This window comes from Dysidea avara, chromosome 8 (assembly GCF_963678975.1).
Source record: "Dysidea avara chromosome 8, odDysAvar1.4, whole genome shotgun sequence".
In the NCBI taxonomy this organism is placed as follows: domain Eukaryota; kingdom Metazoa; phylum Porifera; class Demospongiae; order Dictyoceratida; family Dysideidae; genus Dysidea; species Dysidea avara.
Genome location: NC_089279.1, coordinates 32,396,695 through 32,417,217, shown reverse-complemented (window position 1 = coordinate 32,417,217; position 20,523 = coordinate 32,396,695). Strand labels below are relative to the sequence as shown.

General features: G+C 40.1%; 2 protein-coding genes across 8 annotated transcripts in view; both read left to right on the top strand.

The window, feature by feature from the left end:
• The window catches only part of LOC136264309 (uncharacterized), an 88,924-nt gene that overhangs the window by 29,176 nt on the left and 39,225 nt on the right, over positions 1-20,523 (top strand). For 2 of the 4 annotated variants that reach the window (XM_066059025.1, XM_066059027.1), the window contains exons 2-3: positions 2,260-2,332; positions 2,378-2,487. In XM_066059025.1, the coding sequence (XP_065915097.1) occupies positions 2,260-2,332; positions 2,378-2,487 (183 nt within the window). Of the gene's footprint in view, positions 1-2,259; positions 2,488-20,523 lie in introns of all 4 variants that reach the window. The other 2 variants (XM_066059024.1, XM_066059026.1) reach the window with 1 other exon arrangement.
• On the top strand, positions 4,753-9,690 carry LOC136263778 (uncharacterized). Of its 4 annotated transcripts, none has more exons than XR_010704786.1 (10): positions 4,753-8,310; positions 8,360-8,449; positions 8,492-8,631; positions 8,686-8,856; positions 8,912-8,951; positions 8,994-9,151; positions 9,201-9,261; positions 9,315-9,381; positions 9,436-9,504; positions 9,561-9,690. XR_010704786.1 is itself a non-coding variant. In XM_066058407.1 (10 exons), the coding sequence occupies exons 4-9, from the start codon at positions 8,854-8,856 to the stop codon at positions 9,466-9,468; spliced, it is 336 nt and encodes a 111-aa protein (XP_065914479.1). In that variant the 5' UTR covers positions 7,263-8,310; positions 8,360-8,449; positions 8,492-8,631; positions 8,686-8,853; the 3' UTR covers positions 9,469-9,504; positions 9,561-9,690. The 4 variants fall into 4 exon arrangements, 2 of the variants coding, with proteins under 2 accessions (XP_065914479.1, XP_065914480.1); XM_066058407.1 differs by having other exon boundaries at positions 7,263-8,310; positions 9,015-9,151; positions 9,206-9,261; XM_066058408.1 differs by having other exon boundaries at positions 7,263-8,310; positions 8,492-8,639; positions 9,015-9,151; positions 9,206-9,261.

Here is a 20,523-nt window from a genome sequence, read left to right as displayed (position 1 = left end):
TGCCAAAGTTCAGCCGTATCCGAGTACGCATTCGTGTTTTATGGTGATTTTGCGAAGCGTGCAAAATGAAGAAGAAAAAAAACGAAGAAATTAAAACGAAATTTTGTTCACTCGTATCTTGGAAATGGCTGGACTGGTTTTCTTCAAATTTGGTATGTAGACTCCCATAACTGGCTGGCACATCTGTTGTAAATTTAGTTCCAATCGGAAAGGGAACACAGAGCTACATAGGTGTGAAAATTGCATTTTCTTCCTGTTAATATACTCACGTTGTGGCATGCCAGCTTCTTGGGCTGCACGACACACGATATAATTGTCAGTATCAATATTAATAATTTACACAGTAAACACATCGTATATATATATATATATACTACTGACATGTTCTTGGCATTGCTGGTGTGTTGCTGGCTCTGTTCCTCTCTGCTTTGAAAATCAGCGTGTTCTGTATAATAAGATCACTATCATAGCATGATCAGTATAATATGATTACAATGGTGCATAGCTAATATACAACAGAACACACATGTATATATTACAACAGTACTTAGGACGTAGTATAAAAATACTACAATATTTAATGGTGGAATTGTGACAGAAGTAATGATTCTACAATGTATTCCTATTTTACAAACAGTGATACAACAACTATGAAATATTTTACAGAGTGTATTGTAAAACATTTTGTAGGATTGTATTATAATTACTGCATGTCCTGTGGCTTGTTGCAGTAGAATAATCTGAACACAAATTGGAAGATATGTACATATGCTAATTATACCCTCAAAAATTGAAAATAAGGTTTGCATGAGTATGGAAACTATTAAAGTGGTGCAAAAAGAAAAAAAGTAGTGGAAGATGAAAATAAGACAAATTTTGAAAGTGCATATCTCAATGACAACTGGAAAAATTTAGCTCAAATTTGATATAAGATGTTCTACCCTGAGGAATGTTTCACTGAAAAAATGGGCTACTTTTGATTACTTATTACTGAGGTACAAAAGGATGAATAATGCATTTTCATAGTTCCTGTTAAATACACACTTGTCTGTTGCACATCAAAATTATGAAAAACTAATACTTGACAAGTATTCATTAAAGATTTGGTACTCGGATAGTAAAATTAGTACTCAAGTACTCATTAAGATCACGTGTAGGGATGCGCCAATTTTACTGGCAAAGATTTTGGAAAACCATATTGATAAAAAATTCTGGAAAAAATAGACAGAAATTGACACCAAGAAATGGAAACGTAGCACATTTTGTATTTAAAAGATCAAGAAACTCTAATAGAACAGTATTAGGACAACACATGCTCATACACCCTGTGGGAATGGTGAGTCGAGATCGAAATACTCTAACAGAGCAGTCACTATGTACAAAATATTCATCACATATGTTTGTAAGCTTAAGATACTGCAATTAATTATTGTTGGTGCTCAGCAAAATATAGAAAATAAGTTAGAAAAAAAGAATTGCTGGAAAGAAAAATAGGTGGGAAAAAGCAGAATAGACTCATCCCTAATCACGTAACCCAGCTGACATGATGTATTTGCCAACAGGGAGTGACACAGTAAAGGCTGTAGGAGTTTGATTGCCATAATTTCTTGTCAGGAACACTAACATCAGTATTTTAATACAGACTGTGTATCATTGCTGTTACTTGAAAAGTTGTAAACTGTTTAAGGTTGATACAAAACATGTCAAATAGGTATGACTACATGTAACTAGTATTTATGAGTACTTAATCGTTAACTATACACAGTACTTGAATGCTAAAAACCATGATTGTTTCAGCCCTAATCAAACTGCATGTGTCCTGATACAAGCAAATCAATTTGATAAATACAGAAAATGTACTATTTAAGATGTGATATCAAAAGTGGCAGTCTTCACTGTATTTTACCACTACACATTTGATGCACAACAAGGGTACTCAAGGGTTTTGGCTTAACAGCAAGCATTGTAGCTGTTTTGGTTCATTTCTTAAAAATTTGGCTTAAATAATGTTCTTCGCATATCCCAATTTCCTTCAGTTTTCTGTGTTAATTAATTTATACTAGGACAGAATTGATTCCACTATGTTACAAGCATTTTAAAAGTTCAGCCCGAGTACAATAATGATTGCATTACCAACTTTAGTTCCTCACTAAATCTAAGCTAATGCCATCCATGATCAGAACAGTGCTATCCACTGCAGATTAATATATTGAGAGATAGTATACATTTATGTGTTATACTCCACCAAATTTATTCCAGGTTTACTCATGCTTTCCAACAAAAGTACCGGAAAATTCTGATGAAGGCAAACTCATAACATTTAGCACAGAAAGTGAGGAATGTCATCTGGTGATGAACAGTGAAACATGTGCTATAGCATTTATGAAAAAGATAATGGATCTGTTAAAAACAGATCAGTTAAAAACAGATCAATCAGCACATGACATGGACCATCTTTTAAAACTTACACATTCTCAAGTGCCGCAGGTAGGTTTGAACACTTACACTTGCACAAAGCAAAATAACTTATTGTTGATATTTGGATTGCATCTGTGTTCATTATAATCATGTTCTAGTAAAATCTTGCAAGCAATTTAAATCCATTCAAAAACAGCCAAGGTGTATAAAAATCTGTGTAGCCTTCAAAAGTATGGGTGTAAAAGTTGTGAAATCAGCCATGTAATGGCTGCAACAATGTTATTTTTTGACAAGCACAAAGCCATTATTATAATTTATTATCATTTGCATCATTGTAAGATTTATTTGCATCAGTGCGGCCCCCAAAAAGGCCAGGGTGAAATAAGATGTGAAATCCAAGGTGGCGGCCAAGAAATGGCTGTGATGGTAGGTTATAATGACAAAAATTTTAATTACAGCAATTCAGGTGAATTTGTGTTGCCTCCTCCACTAGGATTCAGCACCAAATTCACCTGAATTGCCATAATTAATGTTGTCACTAACCTTTACTGGGAACAACTGTCTTTGGTGGTAGTCTAACTCTTCCCCCAATCTGTGTGTGGCTTTGGTTGTCTTCTGACTCTACCATGATCTAAAGTTGATTGTGGTGAGTTCGTAGGTGTGCAAGGCCCCAACTGCTTTGGGGAAGACCTAATTTATTTCAATTGTTTTGACTTTTACAGGCCAATATTTGCCTAAGTGGCAGCTGTATTGGCTCAGTAACTGACAATGTCTGTTTTGAAATGTGAACCAACACATACCTTAGTAGGCAGTGATGTTGGCTCTGACTGTACTGTATGTAACAATGATATCAACCAATATTTGCCTTAGTGGCAACAGTACTGGCTCAACAACCCACGTTATAAAAGGCAATGATGTGCACCAGTCTTTCAGCCATTTGGTGTAAGAATCTGGTTGTATGTGTTATGTTAATGTAACAATTATAGGACCAATAATGGTAAGATACTGCGTGTAGTGTTCGCGTATATGTATATATATATATAAACTAGAATGACAAGATGAGCTGTGGTAGTGTGTACATGTATACGCATATGCGTGTACCCGTACAAGTGAACTTTTTAATGTCAGGTCGAGGTTTATATGGGCGATAACACACTGTAGTCTTCGTTCATATTCAAATGCAAGCCTATGACAATTTTATGGACGTGTATTCCAGGATGTGGTTGGGAGGGTGGGTGGGAGAAACAGTTTGTCTACCCATTCTTCATGGTTGCACGTGTTACTGCATGCGCATGTGCTGATGTTCTAAATATAGCACTAACTCTTATTAACGCTCTTCTTAAAACAACCAGTGACACGGTGAGTATACTATATCTGTTAGATTCCAACATTAACTCGTTTTAAATATTTTAAACTTCATTTAATGTTGTCACTAACCTTTACTGGGAACAACTGTCTTTGGTGGTAGTCTAACCCTTCCCCCAATCTGTGTGTAGTTTCTGTTGTCTTTTGAGATCATTTGACTCTACCACGATCTAAAGTTGATAGTGGTGAGTTGGTTGGTGTACAAGGCCCCAACTGCTTTGGGGAAGACTTAATTTATTTCAATTGTTTTGACTTTTACAGGCCAAGAGTAATAATACAAATCAAGCGACGAATACTTAGGCAGGCAAGAAGGTTGGAGCAGGATCAGCAAATGACCGTCCAAATTCTTGCTGCTGAAACCATAGAGAGATTACCATGTATACATGGGAATCTTTCACCACCAAGGATTCTGGCGCAGACGCTTCAATGCATTATCGCTTATTTATAATACAATCATATTATGTGTGTGTACAAGTAAATAGAATACAGTCAAGTTACATTACTCTGTGTGATGTATGAAACTGTACTTAAGCGTGCAATAAATGTGTAGTGCTGTATATCAAGTCAATTCATGTGTTTCTTGTTACTGCTATCTAGGTGCTGTCACTCTGCTGTAGAACACTAGATAAAGCTGAAGCTATCAATGCAGAAAATTTGGCTAGCTCACATGGAGGTGTCTTGATGTATCTTTGGTAAGCGTCACTCTGCCATCTGCCTAACATCTTGATGTATGCGTCAGATATAATTTGCTTTGGCTGTGGTGGTTGCTGCTCCAATGCGGAAACTGTGGGAATTGTACCAATTGCAATTAACTTTCAATTTTCGGACAGGACTGAGTTTAATGCTGTGCAGAAAATTTGTCTGGTAAGGCCTTGGCCATTCTCTGTGAGAAATAGAGGTCCTGGTTGTGTGTCCAGGTATGGAAGGATACCTAGTATGGGACAAACATTTGTGTTGGTTGCACCCAAATAAATTTGTACGCCTAGCCGAAAAGGGTCAGTCTTTGATTGTTTGATATGGATTCTCAGAACATTGGGATTATCTCTGTTATCTATGGAGATATCTTGGAGTGACAGGTGTAGAGATAGGTCATAGCCATTGTGGTTTGGGATGGTAAACTAGCTAACGCACAAGAATCCAAGAAAGGCCAAACAACAGGCAGCCCAAAGCATGATATTTCTGTACAAGTGGGGTTGGTTAGAGAGTATGTTTTTATGCTTTGCATTAATTGGAGAGTGATTCGCAGTCAGACCCTCGGTGAAGAAGTAGATGCTTGAGGCTTTTTTATGCCATGTAAGACTAGCTGAAGTCGAGGTGTGAACTGCTCAATGAACAGTTCATGTAGGCCTGCAACAATGTGCATATGGCGGATGGCTGCCAGATACACTTAAATAGTGGTGTGGGACATGTTAGCAGTAGCCAGATAGGAAGCAAACAGGATCAGTGTTGTTTCTGATGACGGTATCGGGGAAATTCTAGATGCTGTGCAGAATTGAATGTACTTGTTCTTTCCAGCTGAGTATGTTGAACAGCTTAAATCACGATAATTACGGGTAAAGCGGTAGCCCGTATTTATGCATGGAAATGGGATAGTTACGAACAGTTACAAACTCATACCTGTATATGGACAATTACGAGGTTTGTTAAAGTGCTACTATTAACTCAACCTCGTATATGGACAATTACGAATTTCGTTAAAGTGTCACGATTCTACTAGTATTGTATTAAAGAATGTCTACCGAGCAGAGTGACAGGAAACAGCGAAAGAGAGCTTGGGTATATTGCGAACATTGCAATCGAACAGTTTCAGTACCTCGACTTGGCACCGCCACAAGAGATTCCGGCTTATGCCAGACGAAGAGACATCATTAATCAGTAGCAGCAGTAGCTCGAGTGATGAAGAACTTTGTTGTTGAAGCCCACCATATAGAAGGAGGAAAGTGATCGTAAAGAGGAAGACACATAGCTAATGTGTGTATGATACAGCGATGTAAGAGGCACTTATAAATGTCTACTAGCACCTGCCCAAGTAAAGGGACGGGTTAAAATACTGGATAAAGGGACCGAGGACACGAATTAATGGCAGAGTAACTCCAAGTGATGTCGGTACATATTAGAAGTGCAATTTAAAGCTAGATTAGGCAAATCTATTAGAGCGTCTAAATTAATTATCCCGGTTTTCTTAAGCACCTATCAACATTAAGCCCTACTACCCTCCCGGATTACTAGGGGATTAGTGGAGGATTTAGGCCCAATTTGATCAGAAACTTTGCTCCGCTAGTATTTGATTGCTTTAGGCATTTGTTTAGCTTGAAAACTATAAGATTTAGCTAATCATTTTCCTGAAGAATATTCCAGCCATATTACATGGAGATTTGACCATTGGTTGTTCCCCAGTTGGTGGAGAATTAAATTTTTCGAAAAGTCAAATCCCCACCATTTATACCACTACGTCTGGTGGTGGAGGTGTTGGATAACATTGGTAATAATATAATAGCACAATATATAGTGGTATGTAGCTTTACCACTGCATGTACTTTGCAGACAGAAGTAACCCATCTGACAGAGACAGAGTATGACAGTACAACACAGCTAAAATCATGATAAATACAGGGATTTCGGTAGCCCATCTTTGTAACTGAAAATGGGTAAGGATGTACTGATATCGGCTTATGTCCGTTCATGGATATTGATGGAGAACATACTGTTCTTGGAAATGATCATGATAATAACATCGACAGAACCTAGGACCATGGACTAAACCACAAGGAAATACTAGCATGCATGATGGTGAACACTAAATAACTAGTTCAACACTGACCGCACAAGCACTATAGCCGAAGAGTGTAGAAGTCCCGTGATTTTCACTACAATGGCAGATTCGTGGTTGCATAGAAACCAGAAATCACTAAATGTTACGTAGTCCCTAATAGAGTAATCACCCTAGCTAATAAAGCAGTCACTCTAATAGAGCAGTCATCCACCAACTAACATTATAATCGGGTGCAAATAAAACACTACATAAATTGTCAATAAACTACAGTTGCATTATATTGCACAATATATCACAACATCTGGAAATTCAGCAAGTCTTCTAAGGCCTCATCCTCATAATGTCCAATCTTTAAATTCAGCATGAGGTTTGAGGTTGTCTAAGTTCTGATCTCCAATCTTTGGGTCATACTTTCTTCCACTGTCTTTCTTACTAGCCAATGAAGGTCTATATAATACAGGTATTTGCACTATTTGATAGTCAGTGTGAAAATACAAAACAACCAACACACCTAGACTATGACACAGGTATCCCTTAGAAATAAAATACGCATAGCAGCAGGTTGCCAGTGCATGGATACACAACACAATTGACACACCTACAAGACCCGAACACTGGTCGCCAGTGTGTGGATACACAACACAATTGACACACCTACAAGACCCGAAAACAGGTCGACAGTGCATGGATACACAACACAATTGACACACCTGCAAGACCCGAACACAGGTCGCCAGTGCGTGGATACACAACACAATTGACACACCTACAAGACCTGAAAACAGGTCGCCAGTGAGTGGATACACAATTGACACACCTACAAGACCCGGACACAGGTCGCCAGTGCGTGGATACACAACACAATTGACACACCTACAAGACCCGAACACAGGTCGCCAGTGAGTGGATACACAACACAATTGACACACCTACAAGACCCGAACACAGGTCGCCAGTGCATGGATACACAACACAATTGACACACCTGCAAGACCCGAACACAGTTCGCCAGTGCGTGGATACTCAACACAATTGACACACCTACAAGACCCGAACACAGGTCGCCAGTGCATGGATACACAACACAATTGACACACACCAGCCCATAAATAACAACACACCAAGAGGTTAACAGTATGTGGAATTACAACAAGGGTGACGCACATACAAGGTCCGGGAACAGGTCACCAGTTTGCGCAACTACAACATGGATAACATCAATACTTTGGAGCTCGTCTAGTTCGCCATTAACAAAATCAACACACTAAAATGTATATTAGAACACGAACCTGACTACAGAGTGTAATCTTCACGAATTGTAGAACACGGGTCAGCATTGGACTACATCACACTGTAACGCTCGCACTGGATTGCTTATCCTACTGCACTAATTAGAGTTGTCTGACAGTGTGCTTCTCACGTGATGATGTAACTGTTGAACATGGTGATGGAACTCAGCCTGAAGTAACCACTCTTGTTGTTGTTGTGAAGTTCGCGTCGTATCAAGCGCTTTGTAGATGGTAAAGTGCTCGTACCAAAGGATGAGTGACGGATCAACTAGTAGTCCACCATTATTTGAAGACTTCACGTGTTTAGAATACGATACGTGGAAAAGAAGTAATTTTACTTGAATGATGCCTCTGAAAGACGTAGTAACAGTGGATGGAATGTGCTAGTCGCGTATAAAGTTTCTTCCTATTGGCGCTCATTAATAAGAAATTTGGACAGGAAAGCCATTTCTAAGAGACTACCAAGTATGTTTAGTTTTTATACTGTTCAATTACAACATTATTTTATATCTAGAGCAAGCAGATCGTAGATGAATTGACATTTCAAGTGATCAGCTACAACAGTTCTTAGGATCCTCCCAGTAGATACATCAGCAATGAGATGGTGAGTACAGAATTCTTGAATGTTCAATAATGCTTTGCTTAGATCAACAAAAGAATTGTTGGAAGCAGAAGAAAAGCAGATCAGAGAACAAACGGAAAAGAAGAACTGGCAAAGCAAAAGGGAGCTTTTGATTCAGAGGGATACGGCTATAAATACTGATGATAGTGCAAGACCTGAAAACAGTGAGATGGTGCATACAGCATTTGATTTACTAGTAGGGTGATCATTTTGGTTAGGGTGAAATAATTCTTGGAAAGGCTGACGACAGTAATAGAAAGACTGGGACTGTATCTATATTATAACATCTTTGTGATTGGTTGTTTGAAGAAATGTTGACTGTAGTGGCAGAGTAACAGAATGAACAGTAGCACTATATGGATAAGAAAAAGACTTTGAATGATTAAATGGTATGTACCACATTCTTTTTGGAATAGTTTAAAATACAAGGCTTTGTGTGTGTAGTTGTGGAAGTTGACGTATTACAGAGACAGACCTCGAAACGGTGAGATGATGTGTACAACATTCGTGAGTGATTTCTTCATAGCACCATAAACATTGTGTTTAGAGCAACTTTTGCTAGAAAGAATGCCAGGGAAGATGAAAAGCACTAGTAGAAGAGATAGATTCACCACTGGTGTTTACAGTGAAATGGCTCCTCGACGTGTTGGAAGTGGCAGGAAAAGAAATGCCAGTATCCAAATGGTAAGTATAATATTGTTGAGGAATTGTGAGTGAAATTGTATCTTTAAAGTGAAGCGTGTACCCATCATCGTGACAGAAGTGACAGGAAAGAAAGTGCTAGTAGCAAAATGGTAAGTATATAACTCTCTTGAGGAATTGGTCGATCAATGAACTTATGTGCTAGGAGTGAAACAGCTAGCCAACATAGTGGTAGAAAAAATGCCAGGACCATAAGTGCCAACAGCAAAATAGTAAGGCTAATATTATTAAGGGATAAGTTGGTAAATGAAATTAATTGTGTTTAGACTGAAACAGCTGAGCTACATAGCACCAACTAAACAATAGTTGAGAACCATTTGAATGCAAAGACAGTGGTATGTACATAATTATTGTATATGCAACAGTTTATTAATATCTGTACACGTTATAGTATCAAGAGGAAGGAGGACTAGAAGTTTTTGACACACTAAGCGGAGATAATGGGAGTGACAGTGATTATGGGGGAATTGTGTTGTAAATATTATATTGCAAGCATTAAAATATTACGCGAATTTTATAACCCAAACCCGGAGTCGCGAATATAGATTAGCGATCACGTGCATGGCACAATTACGCCCATCATGACGACGCATCTCGAGATTGAGACGAGTATAAAGACGGGTCTACGTCTTGAAAGGTAGTTCCATCACAGGTAAGGTCGAACCTCATCTTGGGGTTAAGTACGAAACCCGTAGTTGTTGCGTATTTGCTCAGCTACGGGTATCTTTATGGGATAATTTCGTCCCGTAATAGTCTCTTATTTAGCTGTGTTGTGATAGTTGATGGAGCCAGTCCTTGAGTAAGGAGTTCATTGGCCTTGCAGTAGATATCAGTTAAATGTGCGGCATCTGGTGAGGGCATGAGATGGTGGAACCCAACTACAAGGATGATGACAGTAGACCATAAAGGTGGCAGCCTGGTAACAATACATGGGGAAATTGTGTACGGATGCATGGTGAGGTGAAATGTAAGTGCAAACTTGAAGCAAACATGCCCATGTAAACAATTAATACATAAATAAAAGAAGAGATGCGATATGTGCACCTAAGAGAAAGCTTAGTGTGACAATATACATTATGGGGTATGCCTGTGAGAGTGTGCATGTAAGTGTGCATATTATGCACCTCATAATTAGTCTCGTGGAGATACATACTTACGCTTATGACTGTATGGCATGAGAACAAATACATGAATATGAAATGCCAAAGGAAATATCAATGTTAGTATATAACTTAATGTGTTTGCAGCTATTGTAACAGTTCACATGGCATAGATAAGATGTGGAATGACTATTTGGAAAACTGGATGACTTGTTTGAAGTATCAGAGGAAATGAGACGATGTCCAGTCAAGTTGCCTCGGTGATATAATTCGAGCAAGGCAGAATGGGATTGGAGTTGGTAAGCAAGACGCTGTTGGATGTAGGATGAAGAATTGCTGAAGCTTATTTCTTGACAGTAAGTCGGCTGCTGTGTTTTGGACTCCTGGAAGGTGGGTGACCGTAATGTGAATGTCGTAATGAGCTGTAAAAAATCATAGACATCTCAGGAGGTGCATCACTATGTTGTCTTTTGAAGTGCCTTTCCGAATGGAATCTACGAGCCCAAGATTGTCACAAAAGAACTGTACGGTCTTTCGGTTTAACAATCTACCCCGGACTGAGCAGCTCATTACGATGGGTACAAGTTCCTTGGCCATTATGGTAGTTAGCGTCCCCTAGGGAGGCCAGCGGAACTGGAACCATTGGTCTCCAAATCGTGCCCCACAGCCCCACGTACTGGAAGTATCCGTCCACAGACAGTAATCAAAGGTAGTTTCTTTTGAAGAGTGCAGAAAACTGACTCCATTCCAAGAGGTAACAAACAAGTGCCACCAGTGCAAGTCTGATTTGAATGCGGTGTTGAGTCTGGTTCGGTTAGACAACTTCTTCACTCTTGCAGCTGTTGTATACATTCGCGACACAAACGTTCTGCCTAGCTTGACAACTTTCGTGGCGTGTTGTAAAAGACCAACAGGTGATAGGATGGCCCTTTTCTTGGCATCTCTCTTTTAGAGCCATGCTTTAATCTCGTTACGAATGTTCTGCAGCTTGCAGGTGGAAGTTGGGCCTCCATGTTTTGGGTGTCTAGGGTAATTCCTAAGAATGTAAGTGTCCCTGCAGGTCACTTTATTTTTTCCACTGCTAATAAGGGGATACAAAGGTACAGGCATCCTTCAAGAATAACTTGGAGGTTGTTAAAGCATGCAGATGATTTCGGTGGAAATATAATGAGAAAATCATCCAGATAGTGGAGAAGAGGACTCACGCCCTTTTGCTCAAGAATCCAAGATAAAAGGTCAGCAAGGATATTGAAAAGTTTTGGTGCAGAACTTAGGCTGAATGGAAGGCAAGTATCAATAATGACCTATGCATTCCAATTCATGGCTAGGAGATGACGATCTGCTAGATGGACGGGTAAGAGGCGAAATGCACTCTTAACATCGTGCTCCCCTTCCCAATTTCATAATTTCTGCAATAGCCGAATCCACAGTGATATGGAAAGGGAGCAGAGTGACTTTGGAATTCCTTCATTCACACTGTGGCCCGATAGATGGGATAGATCCACTATAAGGTGCCGTTTACCGGGTTGGTGCCTTTTGGTAATCACTCCAAAGCGGTTGATATGTACTTCTGGCACTAATTCCTTGAGGAAAGGCCCTGTGACTCGTTTAAGAGCCAGCTCTTCCTCCAAGTAATGATCAACTACTTCAGGGTGTTGTAGAGCACAAACTAAGTTCCGTTTGGCAGATTTCAGGGAGCTTTGAGGGTTGTGATAGCCTATACGGAAACCCTGCAAGATTTCAGGGTTGTGATAGCCTATACGGAAACCCTGCAAGATTCCAGGGTTGTGATAGCCTATACAGAAACCCTGCGAGATTCCTGCAAGGAAGAAATTTACTAGGGACTGATCTGGGTGTGTTTCTAAGAGGTTGCTCCAGTTTTGGACAATAAGGGGTGATGTAATGGCTATTGCCTCTGCAGGAACCTTGACCATATCTGAGGATTTTTCTACCTGTAAGAGCCATTGGTTAATCCATGGACGTCCATCCAGATCCAATGCATCAGCTACATAGGACGGGAAGGGGAGTGCGGGTAAGTATTGTGTAATATGCAATAAAGGGGGGGGGGGGCATGCAGTACAGTTGCGTAGCATAATAAACAAACATACAGATTAGTGTAACTCATTTGTTCAAACAGAAACGGTAACTAGTCATTACAACATCAAATTAGGACTATAGTTACAATCAAGTAATGATAAAAGTCAGATTCAGTTCACAATTGTCCCCTTGGTTGGTTGATGAGGGGTTTGCGTTGAAACCTTTTGCCTTTATTTGGGAAGAACATTGCCTTGTGGCGTTTATCAACAATTCTGGCACATCTGTAGCACGTGTGCTCATATTTACAATGGGGATGTGGGCAGTCAGGGTTGGGGTCATCGTTCCAGTCCAAGGAAATGCGTTGCTGTGATGGAGGGGTACGTCTGGGTTGGTTGCTTACATGACTCTGAGTGCTATATTGGGGTCTTTGCTGTGACCACGATGGAGGTAGTGCCTGGGTCATGTTTTGGTAGGGGAAAGCATCATGCCATAGATTGAGATCAATCGTTAACCAGTCTGTTGAAGAGGTTGCAGAAGTCTTCAAGCGGAACTGGCGATCATAAACTGCCCAGCAACCTGGCTGATGATTGTATGTGGCTTGGATGATCCACTGTTGGTAGCCCAGAAGATCTGCTATGCGCTGCGGTTTCGTGCAAGACATCACTGCCATGTACACTCCAAAGGACTGGACCCACTCCATAATGCTTAGCTTTCTGTGGTGCTTCGGTTTTCGGCTGTCACCATGGTCTTTGCCAGCATTGCATTTAGCTGATGTTAATGTATCAGATAGTAGGTCAGACATTTCTACGAAGAGCCCATCCTGAATTCTGTTGAGCAACTTAGTAGGGATGGGTGGGAGCCCAGCGCTAACCATGATGGGTGGATTCACGTTACTGCTTGATGAGGTGAGTGATCTTGAAGTAGAGGTTGCACCTGCCTGGCGAGAGGCTTGGATTACTTCCTAAATCTCTGGTACGTGCCAGATTTGACTGCTACTTGGGAGATGGCCGAGAGTTATTAGATGAGGAAGGCGACCAGGTTAAGAAGGGGGGTATATAGCAGATTGAAGTAAATGCATAGGCGTGGTGATACATGCACAAAGAGAACATAGCTCGCTGACTAATATATATGTAGGGGTGGGGTATAATGTGAAGGTGTTGCTGCATATGGGTGAATGCATGATGGCAATACTAGTGAATGGTAGGCCCAACAACTGAATGGCATGTACTGTATGATACAGGCAAAGTGTTAATTAGTAACAACAATGCAATAACACATTAATTAAATTACTAAGTGACTAGTGAACGGTAGGCCCAACAACTGATGTATGATACAGGCAATGTGTTAATTAGCAACAACAATGCAACAGCTCATTAATTAATAAACGTGTTATGTACAAGTTTATAGGTTACCACCATCTCGAAGTCTGTCGGAGGTCCTGGTGGCAGCCACTATAGTGGTGAGAGATGTGGGGTTAGACGCTGCTGTAGTGGGGAGAATGGGGGAGTCATATGATGCTGTAGTAGGGGTGGGAGATCCAGCCGACACTGTCGTGGTAGTTGTAGATCCAGCTGACGCTGTCATGGTAATTGTAGATCCGCCGGATGCGGTGGTAGTTACGGTGTCAAGTACTCCAGATCGGACAGTGATTGTAATGGTAGACATTATGGTAGTAAGTCCTCCTGATGTGGGCGTGACAGTTAGTGGTGCCTGGATAGCTGCCACAATCTCAGGGATGTCGTCCGTTGTCAGGGGTCGCGGAGTAGCTGTTAAACGTCGGCTCCATTTTGGCGGTGGCTGCGTGTCTTCCGTCTCCCCAGAAGTTTGGGATCATCGTGTCTTCTTTGCCGCAGACTAGCGAGAAGCAGAAGCAATTTGTCTACCCATTCTTCACGGTTGCATGTGTTACTGCATGCACATGCGCTGATGTTCTAAATATAGCACTAACTCTTATTAACGCTCTTCTCCAAACAACCAGTGACACGGTGAATATACTATATCTGTTAGATTCCAACATTAACTCATTTTAAATATTTTAAACTTCATTTAAATTTTTTGTCATTAACCTACCATCACAGCCATTTCTTGGCTGCAACCTTGAATTTCACATCTTTCTTCACCCTGGTTTTTTTGGAGGCCGCACCCTTTTTCACAGCTTGCCTGTTTTGGTTTAGATATTACTTCTTTTTGTATTGCAAGCCACAAAGCCGGCCATAAACTGGCTTTGGTGCTTCCTTTAAAGTATTTTTTTAAATTCTTTACTGCAGGAATTGTGGAACAAAGGAAGTAATCGTGTGTATAGCGTTTGTCTGATTAAATATTAATTTTGTACATTTGATACTGAATGATTATCACATACTGTAGTTATAAGGTGACTTCTTATGTAACTAAACGGTAGCTGAAACTCTCATTGTTTGTAGCTGAACACTTTTCAGGATGATTTGTTTGTAGCTGAATCCTTTACAGGGTGATTTGTTTGCAGCTGAACTCTCTACGTGGTGGTTTCATTGTAGCTGAACTCTATACAAGGTTACTTCTTCTAACTGAAGTCTCTACAGGGTGATCTGTTCATAGCTGAACTCTCTACATGATGGTTTCTTTGTAGCTGAACTCTCTACATGATGGTTTCTTTGTAGCTGAACTATCTACAAGGTAACTTCTTCTAGCTGGTCTCTCTACAGGGTGAATTGTTTGTAGTTGAACTCTCTACAGGGAGATCTGTTCGCTACAGGATGATATGTTTGCAGCTGAACTCTCTACAGGGTGATTTATTTGCAGCTTAACTGTCTACAAGGTAACTTTTTCTAGCTAATCTCTCTACAGGATGACTTGTTTCTAGCTATTCTATGTACTGGGTGAATTGTGTCTAGCTGAGCACTCTACAGGGTGATCTGTTCATAACTGAACTCTACGGGGTGATTTGTTTGCAGCTGAACTCTCTACATGGTGGTTTCTTTGTAACTGACCTCTCTACAATGTGGCTTCTTCTAGCTGATCTCTCTACAGGGTGATTTGTTTGTAACTGAACAATCTGCAGGGTGATCTGTTAAGTTTGTAGCTGAGCTCTCTCTTGTTTCTAGCTGATCTCTCTATAGAGATAATTTAAACTTTTGTTTGTATAGTTGAACTCTTTACAGGATGGTTTTTTGATTGGATGCTGAACTCCCTACGTGGTGACTTGTTTGTACTACAGAGTGATTTGTTTGTAGCTGAACTCTCTATGGAGTGCCTTACTTGTAGCTTAACATTGTATAAAGTAACTGGTTTGTAGCTGATCTCTATAGGGTAGCTAACGTATATAGATAAACTCTCTACTGGGTAGTTCTTTGTAGCTGAACTCTCTAAATAGTGACTTGTTTGTAGCTGAATTTTCTGCAGAGTGACTTGTTGTAGCAGAACTCTTTACACGTGTTTAAAGCTGAACTCTCTACTCGTGTTTATAGCTGAACTCTCTACACGTGTTTATAGTTGAACTCTCTTCAGTGTGACTTGTAATGTTCTGAATTTCTACAGCAATATATTTGTAGCCGAGCTCTCTACAGGGTGACTTGCTTTTAGCTGAATTGTCAATAAGAATAACTGGTTGTAGCTGAACTCCGTACAGAATAACTTGCAATGTAATATAATTCTACAATAGAGTAAGTTGTAAACGTTGCTGAATACTCTATTAGGTTGACCGTTCTATTAGAGTATCTCGATCTCGTATTTGCTACTTGTAGTTGGCTTTCAAATCACAACTCAGTGGTTTGTAATCTGATTCTTCTGTACTACTGCACGGAATTTCTATGATGAATATTCCAGTTACATACCGATTTTCAGCTCATTGCTCTAAGCAGTTTACCTGGTAGGCATGAAAACTAATAGTTTTTTATTCATGAAAGTCAATCGCGTAATTGTGACACAGGTTGGGTTTTGTGTCATATCTCGATGGCCTTTATCTGGATTCCTTTCAAAGCAGAAAAAGGCACTCCTACGATAGTTACTCCATCTACATAGCAATTTTCAGCTCATTCCTTCATGGGCCTGTGGGCATGACAGACCTTCTACCTTATTTTACGTGAATAATCTGTCGTAACCAGGGCCGTAGTCGGCAATAAAAAACCAGTCCGGCCAAAATTAGTAGAGGTGGAAATAAATCCATGCCGTATAGCTATGTAGGTTGAATGTGAGACTCACCAATTTTTGGAAGGGAAAGTTGATCACCATTCGCCACAATGATATAGAGAAAAAGTAGCAGTTTCTTCCATAGCATTTGAAGTGATACAAATCGATAAAACGATAGGATACTTTATGAACAAAGTAAGGGAAAATGAAAATATTACGATACAAAAACGAGTCCCCAATCAATTATTTGAGACCAGCCTAATAATTATTGTAATTCCCGTGTACTCATACCTGTAGGGAGCTTTGTTGGCATCATGAATTCGATTTGTAATTATATAAAAGGTAAGCACTTATAAAGTATTAGCAAGCCCAAAACCAGTCCGGCCATAGCCGGTCCAGCCGAACCACCCACTACGGCCCTGGTAACTCCGTGAATGTTCATCGGATTCCTACCAAGCTTGGTACTGAGATCCACTGTAATGAGCCCTTTCAGGGGCGGATCTAGCATTTCAGAAGTGGGGGTGCTAACATAATGGTTGGTTGGCTAAGAAAAGCGACAACTGGTTAATGCAACTAGCTATAGTGTGCAAAGCACACTTAACATGTGGAGCATACTCTATCTAGGGGGGGTCTGGGGGCATGTCCCCACAGAAAAATTTGGCCTATTCAGTATTGAAATTTGGCAATATTTTTGACTGCAAATAATGCCACATTGTTTAAGTGATTCACAATGCTTGTAAAGCATTGTGAGTCACCTAAGTGTCATAATGATGCAATGGCACCATTATTCCAGAACAGTGATAATAATTACTAGCTGTCTATAAGGTCACAGTCAGCAACTAAAAATGTGACCGGGCCTGCGAAAATAGGGCATGTGGGCACATAAAAATTGCCTACCTTTACAAATTTTGATGTATCATAACTTATTAAACATTTAGTTGGCTTTACAACACAAGTTACAGAACGGAAATATTCTATTCCAGTACTGAGATATGACATATTATGTGATGGGGTGTAGTTTATGTCCACATGCCCTATTTTTGCAGGCCCAGTCACAAATATCAAGACGCACGGTAGTGTGTTGTGCGGCCCAAGAAGTCAGCGCGCCACACCGTGAGTATATTTACAGAAAGAAAGTAAACGCGATTTTTACATCTTTGTAGCTCCATGATTCCTTATCCGATTGAAACTAAAGTTGCTACAGAGGTGCTGGCTAGGTAGGGGAGTCCACATTCCAAATTTGAAGAAAATCGCTCTATCCATTTCCGAGATACGAGCGGCCAAAGTTTGGGGTTTTTTTCTTCGTTTTTTTCTTCTTCTACTACTTCTTTTCACACACTTTGCATAAAACACGAATTTGTGCTCCAATCAGGCTGAAATTTGTCACACTTAAAGGGCTCATTAAGGCGAATCTTAGTACCAAATTTGGTAGGAATCCGATACACGTTCACGGAGTTATGACCGATTATTTGCATAAAATAAGGTTGAAGGTCTCTCATGCCCACAGGGTAAACCGCTTGAAAGAATGAGCTGAAAATTGCTATGTAGATGGAGTAACTATCATAGGAGTGCCATTTTGTGGTTTGAAACGAATCCAGTTAAAGGCCATCGAGATGTGCCACAAAACCCAACCTGTGTCACAATTACGCGATCGATTTTTATGAATAAAAAAACTATTAGTTTTCATGTCTACTAGGAAAACCGCTTAGAGCAGTGAGCTGAAAATCGGTGTGTTGCTGGAATAATTATCATAGAAAGTCCATGCAGTAGTACAGAAGAATCGGACTACAAACCACTGAGTTATGATTCCAAAGCCAACTACGTGTAACATATGCGAGATCGAGATACTCTAATAGAACAGTCACCCTAATAGAGCATTCAGCTAATTTATTTACTCCATTATAGAATTCTATTACATTGCAAGTTATTCTGTAGGGAGTTCAACTGCAAACAGTTAATCTTATAGACAGTTCAGCAAGAAGCAAGTCACCCTATAGAGAGTTCAGCTACAGATATATCGCTGTAGTGATTCAGAAGAATCTGAACATTACAAGTCACACTGAAGAGAGTTCAGCTATAAATAAGTCATGCACCTTGTGGAGAGTTCAGCTACACTCTCTGGAGAGTTCAGCTGCAAACAAGTCACTGTGGAGAGAGTTCAGCTACAAAGAAACTACCCTGTAAAGAGTTCATCTATACAAACAAGTTAACCTATAGACACCAGCTGCAAACAAGTAACCCTGTAGAGATTTCAGCTACGGACAAGTCACTTTATAGTTTATACAATGTTCAGCTACAAGTAAGTCACTCTGTAGAGAATTCAGCTACATCCAAGTCATTATGTAGAGAATTTTACTACAAACAAGTCACAGTGTAGAGAGTTCAGCAACCAAAAAACCACCTGTACAGAGTTCAGCTATACAAACAAGTTACTCTGTAGAGAGAACAGCTAGAAACAAGAGAGAACTCAGTTAAAAGAAGTTGCCATGTAGAGATCTCAGCTGCAAAGAAACCCTGTAGAGATGGTACAGAACGTCCAGTGGTTTTTGCAACAGCAACAGAACGTAACTATGCCCAGATGCAGAAAGAGGCACTATCTCTTGTATATACTGTACATAAATTCCACCAGTACCTCTATTGTCGATCATTTGTTCTAGTGACAGACCATAAGCCACTAACCACTATTCTGGGTCATGAGAGGGGCATGCCATCACTAGCTGCTGCACGATTGCAACGATGGGCACTGATATTATCAGCTTACTCATATACTATTGAATTTAGGTCAACCAAGCAGCATACCAATGCTGATGGTCTTTCCAGACTTCCACTGGGTAACTGCAAAGAAGCAGCTTTAGATTGTATCAACACTTTCATAATTGGTCAGATCCCAATTACAGCTGAGAAAATTCAAGCAACTACTCATCCTGAGCCAAGTTTTCCGTTATGTTCAAGATAGATAGCCAATGATTCACAGCAATGAAGGTGAATTACAAGTACAAACCATTTCAAAAATGTAAAATGAACTGTCTATAGAGCTTACTGTGGGGTAACCATGTAATTGTTCTTAAAAGTTTTGGTCTGCTCTGCTATAAGAACTACACAAAAACCATCTGGGTGCTTCAAGAATGAAGTCAGTGGCCTGCAGCTATTTTTGGTATCTTGGGCTAGACGAACCCATAGCTGTATAGCATGTCAGGCCATGAAGAATGCTCCACCTGTAACTCCTCTTCATCCATGGGTATGGCCAGCACACCTTTGGCAAAGGATCCATCATGTAGATTTCGCAGGTCCCTTCTTGAACAAGACATATCTGTTAGTCACAGATGCCCATTCCAAGTAGCTAGAGATCATTGAGATGAACTCAACTACATCCCAGAAAACCATTACAGAGTTATGAAAGTTGTACACTGCTTACGGGTAGGTGGTCTCCAACAATGGGCCTCAGTTTACTCCTGACGATTTTGCTCAGTTTATGAAATCTAATGGCATCAAGCACATTTGCTGTGCACCCTACCACCCTGCCTCTAATGGGGCTGTGGAACGCTTAGTTCAAACCTTTAAGAAGGCTATGAAGGCAGCTAATGAATGTGGCAAAGACTTACAGAAAACACTGTCTAGTTTTCTCTTACTTATTGTTCCACTCCTGATACAACCACCAATGAGACACCGGCTCAATAATTTTTAAACGGAAAACTCAGAACTAGGCTAGATTTACTGCTACCCAACAAGCACAGCAAAAGCAGAATCATGACCACAAAAAGGAATGTGGTACGTGAGTTTAAAGTTGGGAAGGAAGTCATGGCCAAAAGTAACATACCAGGTGCACCAGATGTAAAGGCAGTAATAAAGAAAAGACTTGGTCCTTTAACATTATGAGTTAGAAACTGACACATGCCTGTAATATAAATATTGTGTACTGTAGTTGTAAGAGTTAATTGTTATTACTAGTATTATATATGCTGCCTATATTCGGGTTGTCCAAGAGTCCATGCTTCCAAAGATTAGATGGGCATTCCATAGTATACTTCAGAGAATAAGTTTTGTGTGTGGGAAGACATAGTGGTTAGAAAGATCAATATCAAATTGTTAGCTTCTACAGAAAATTGGTTCAAC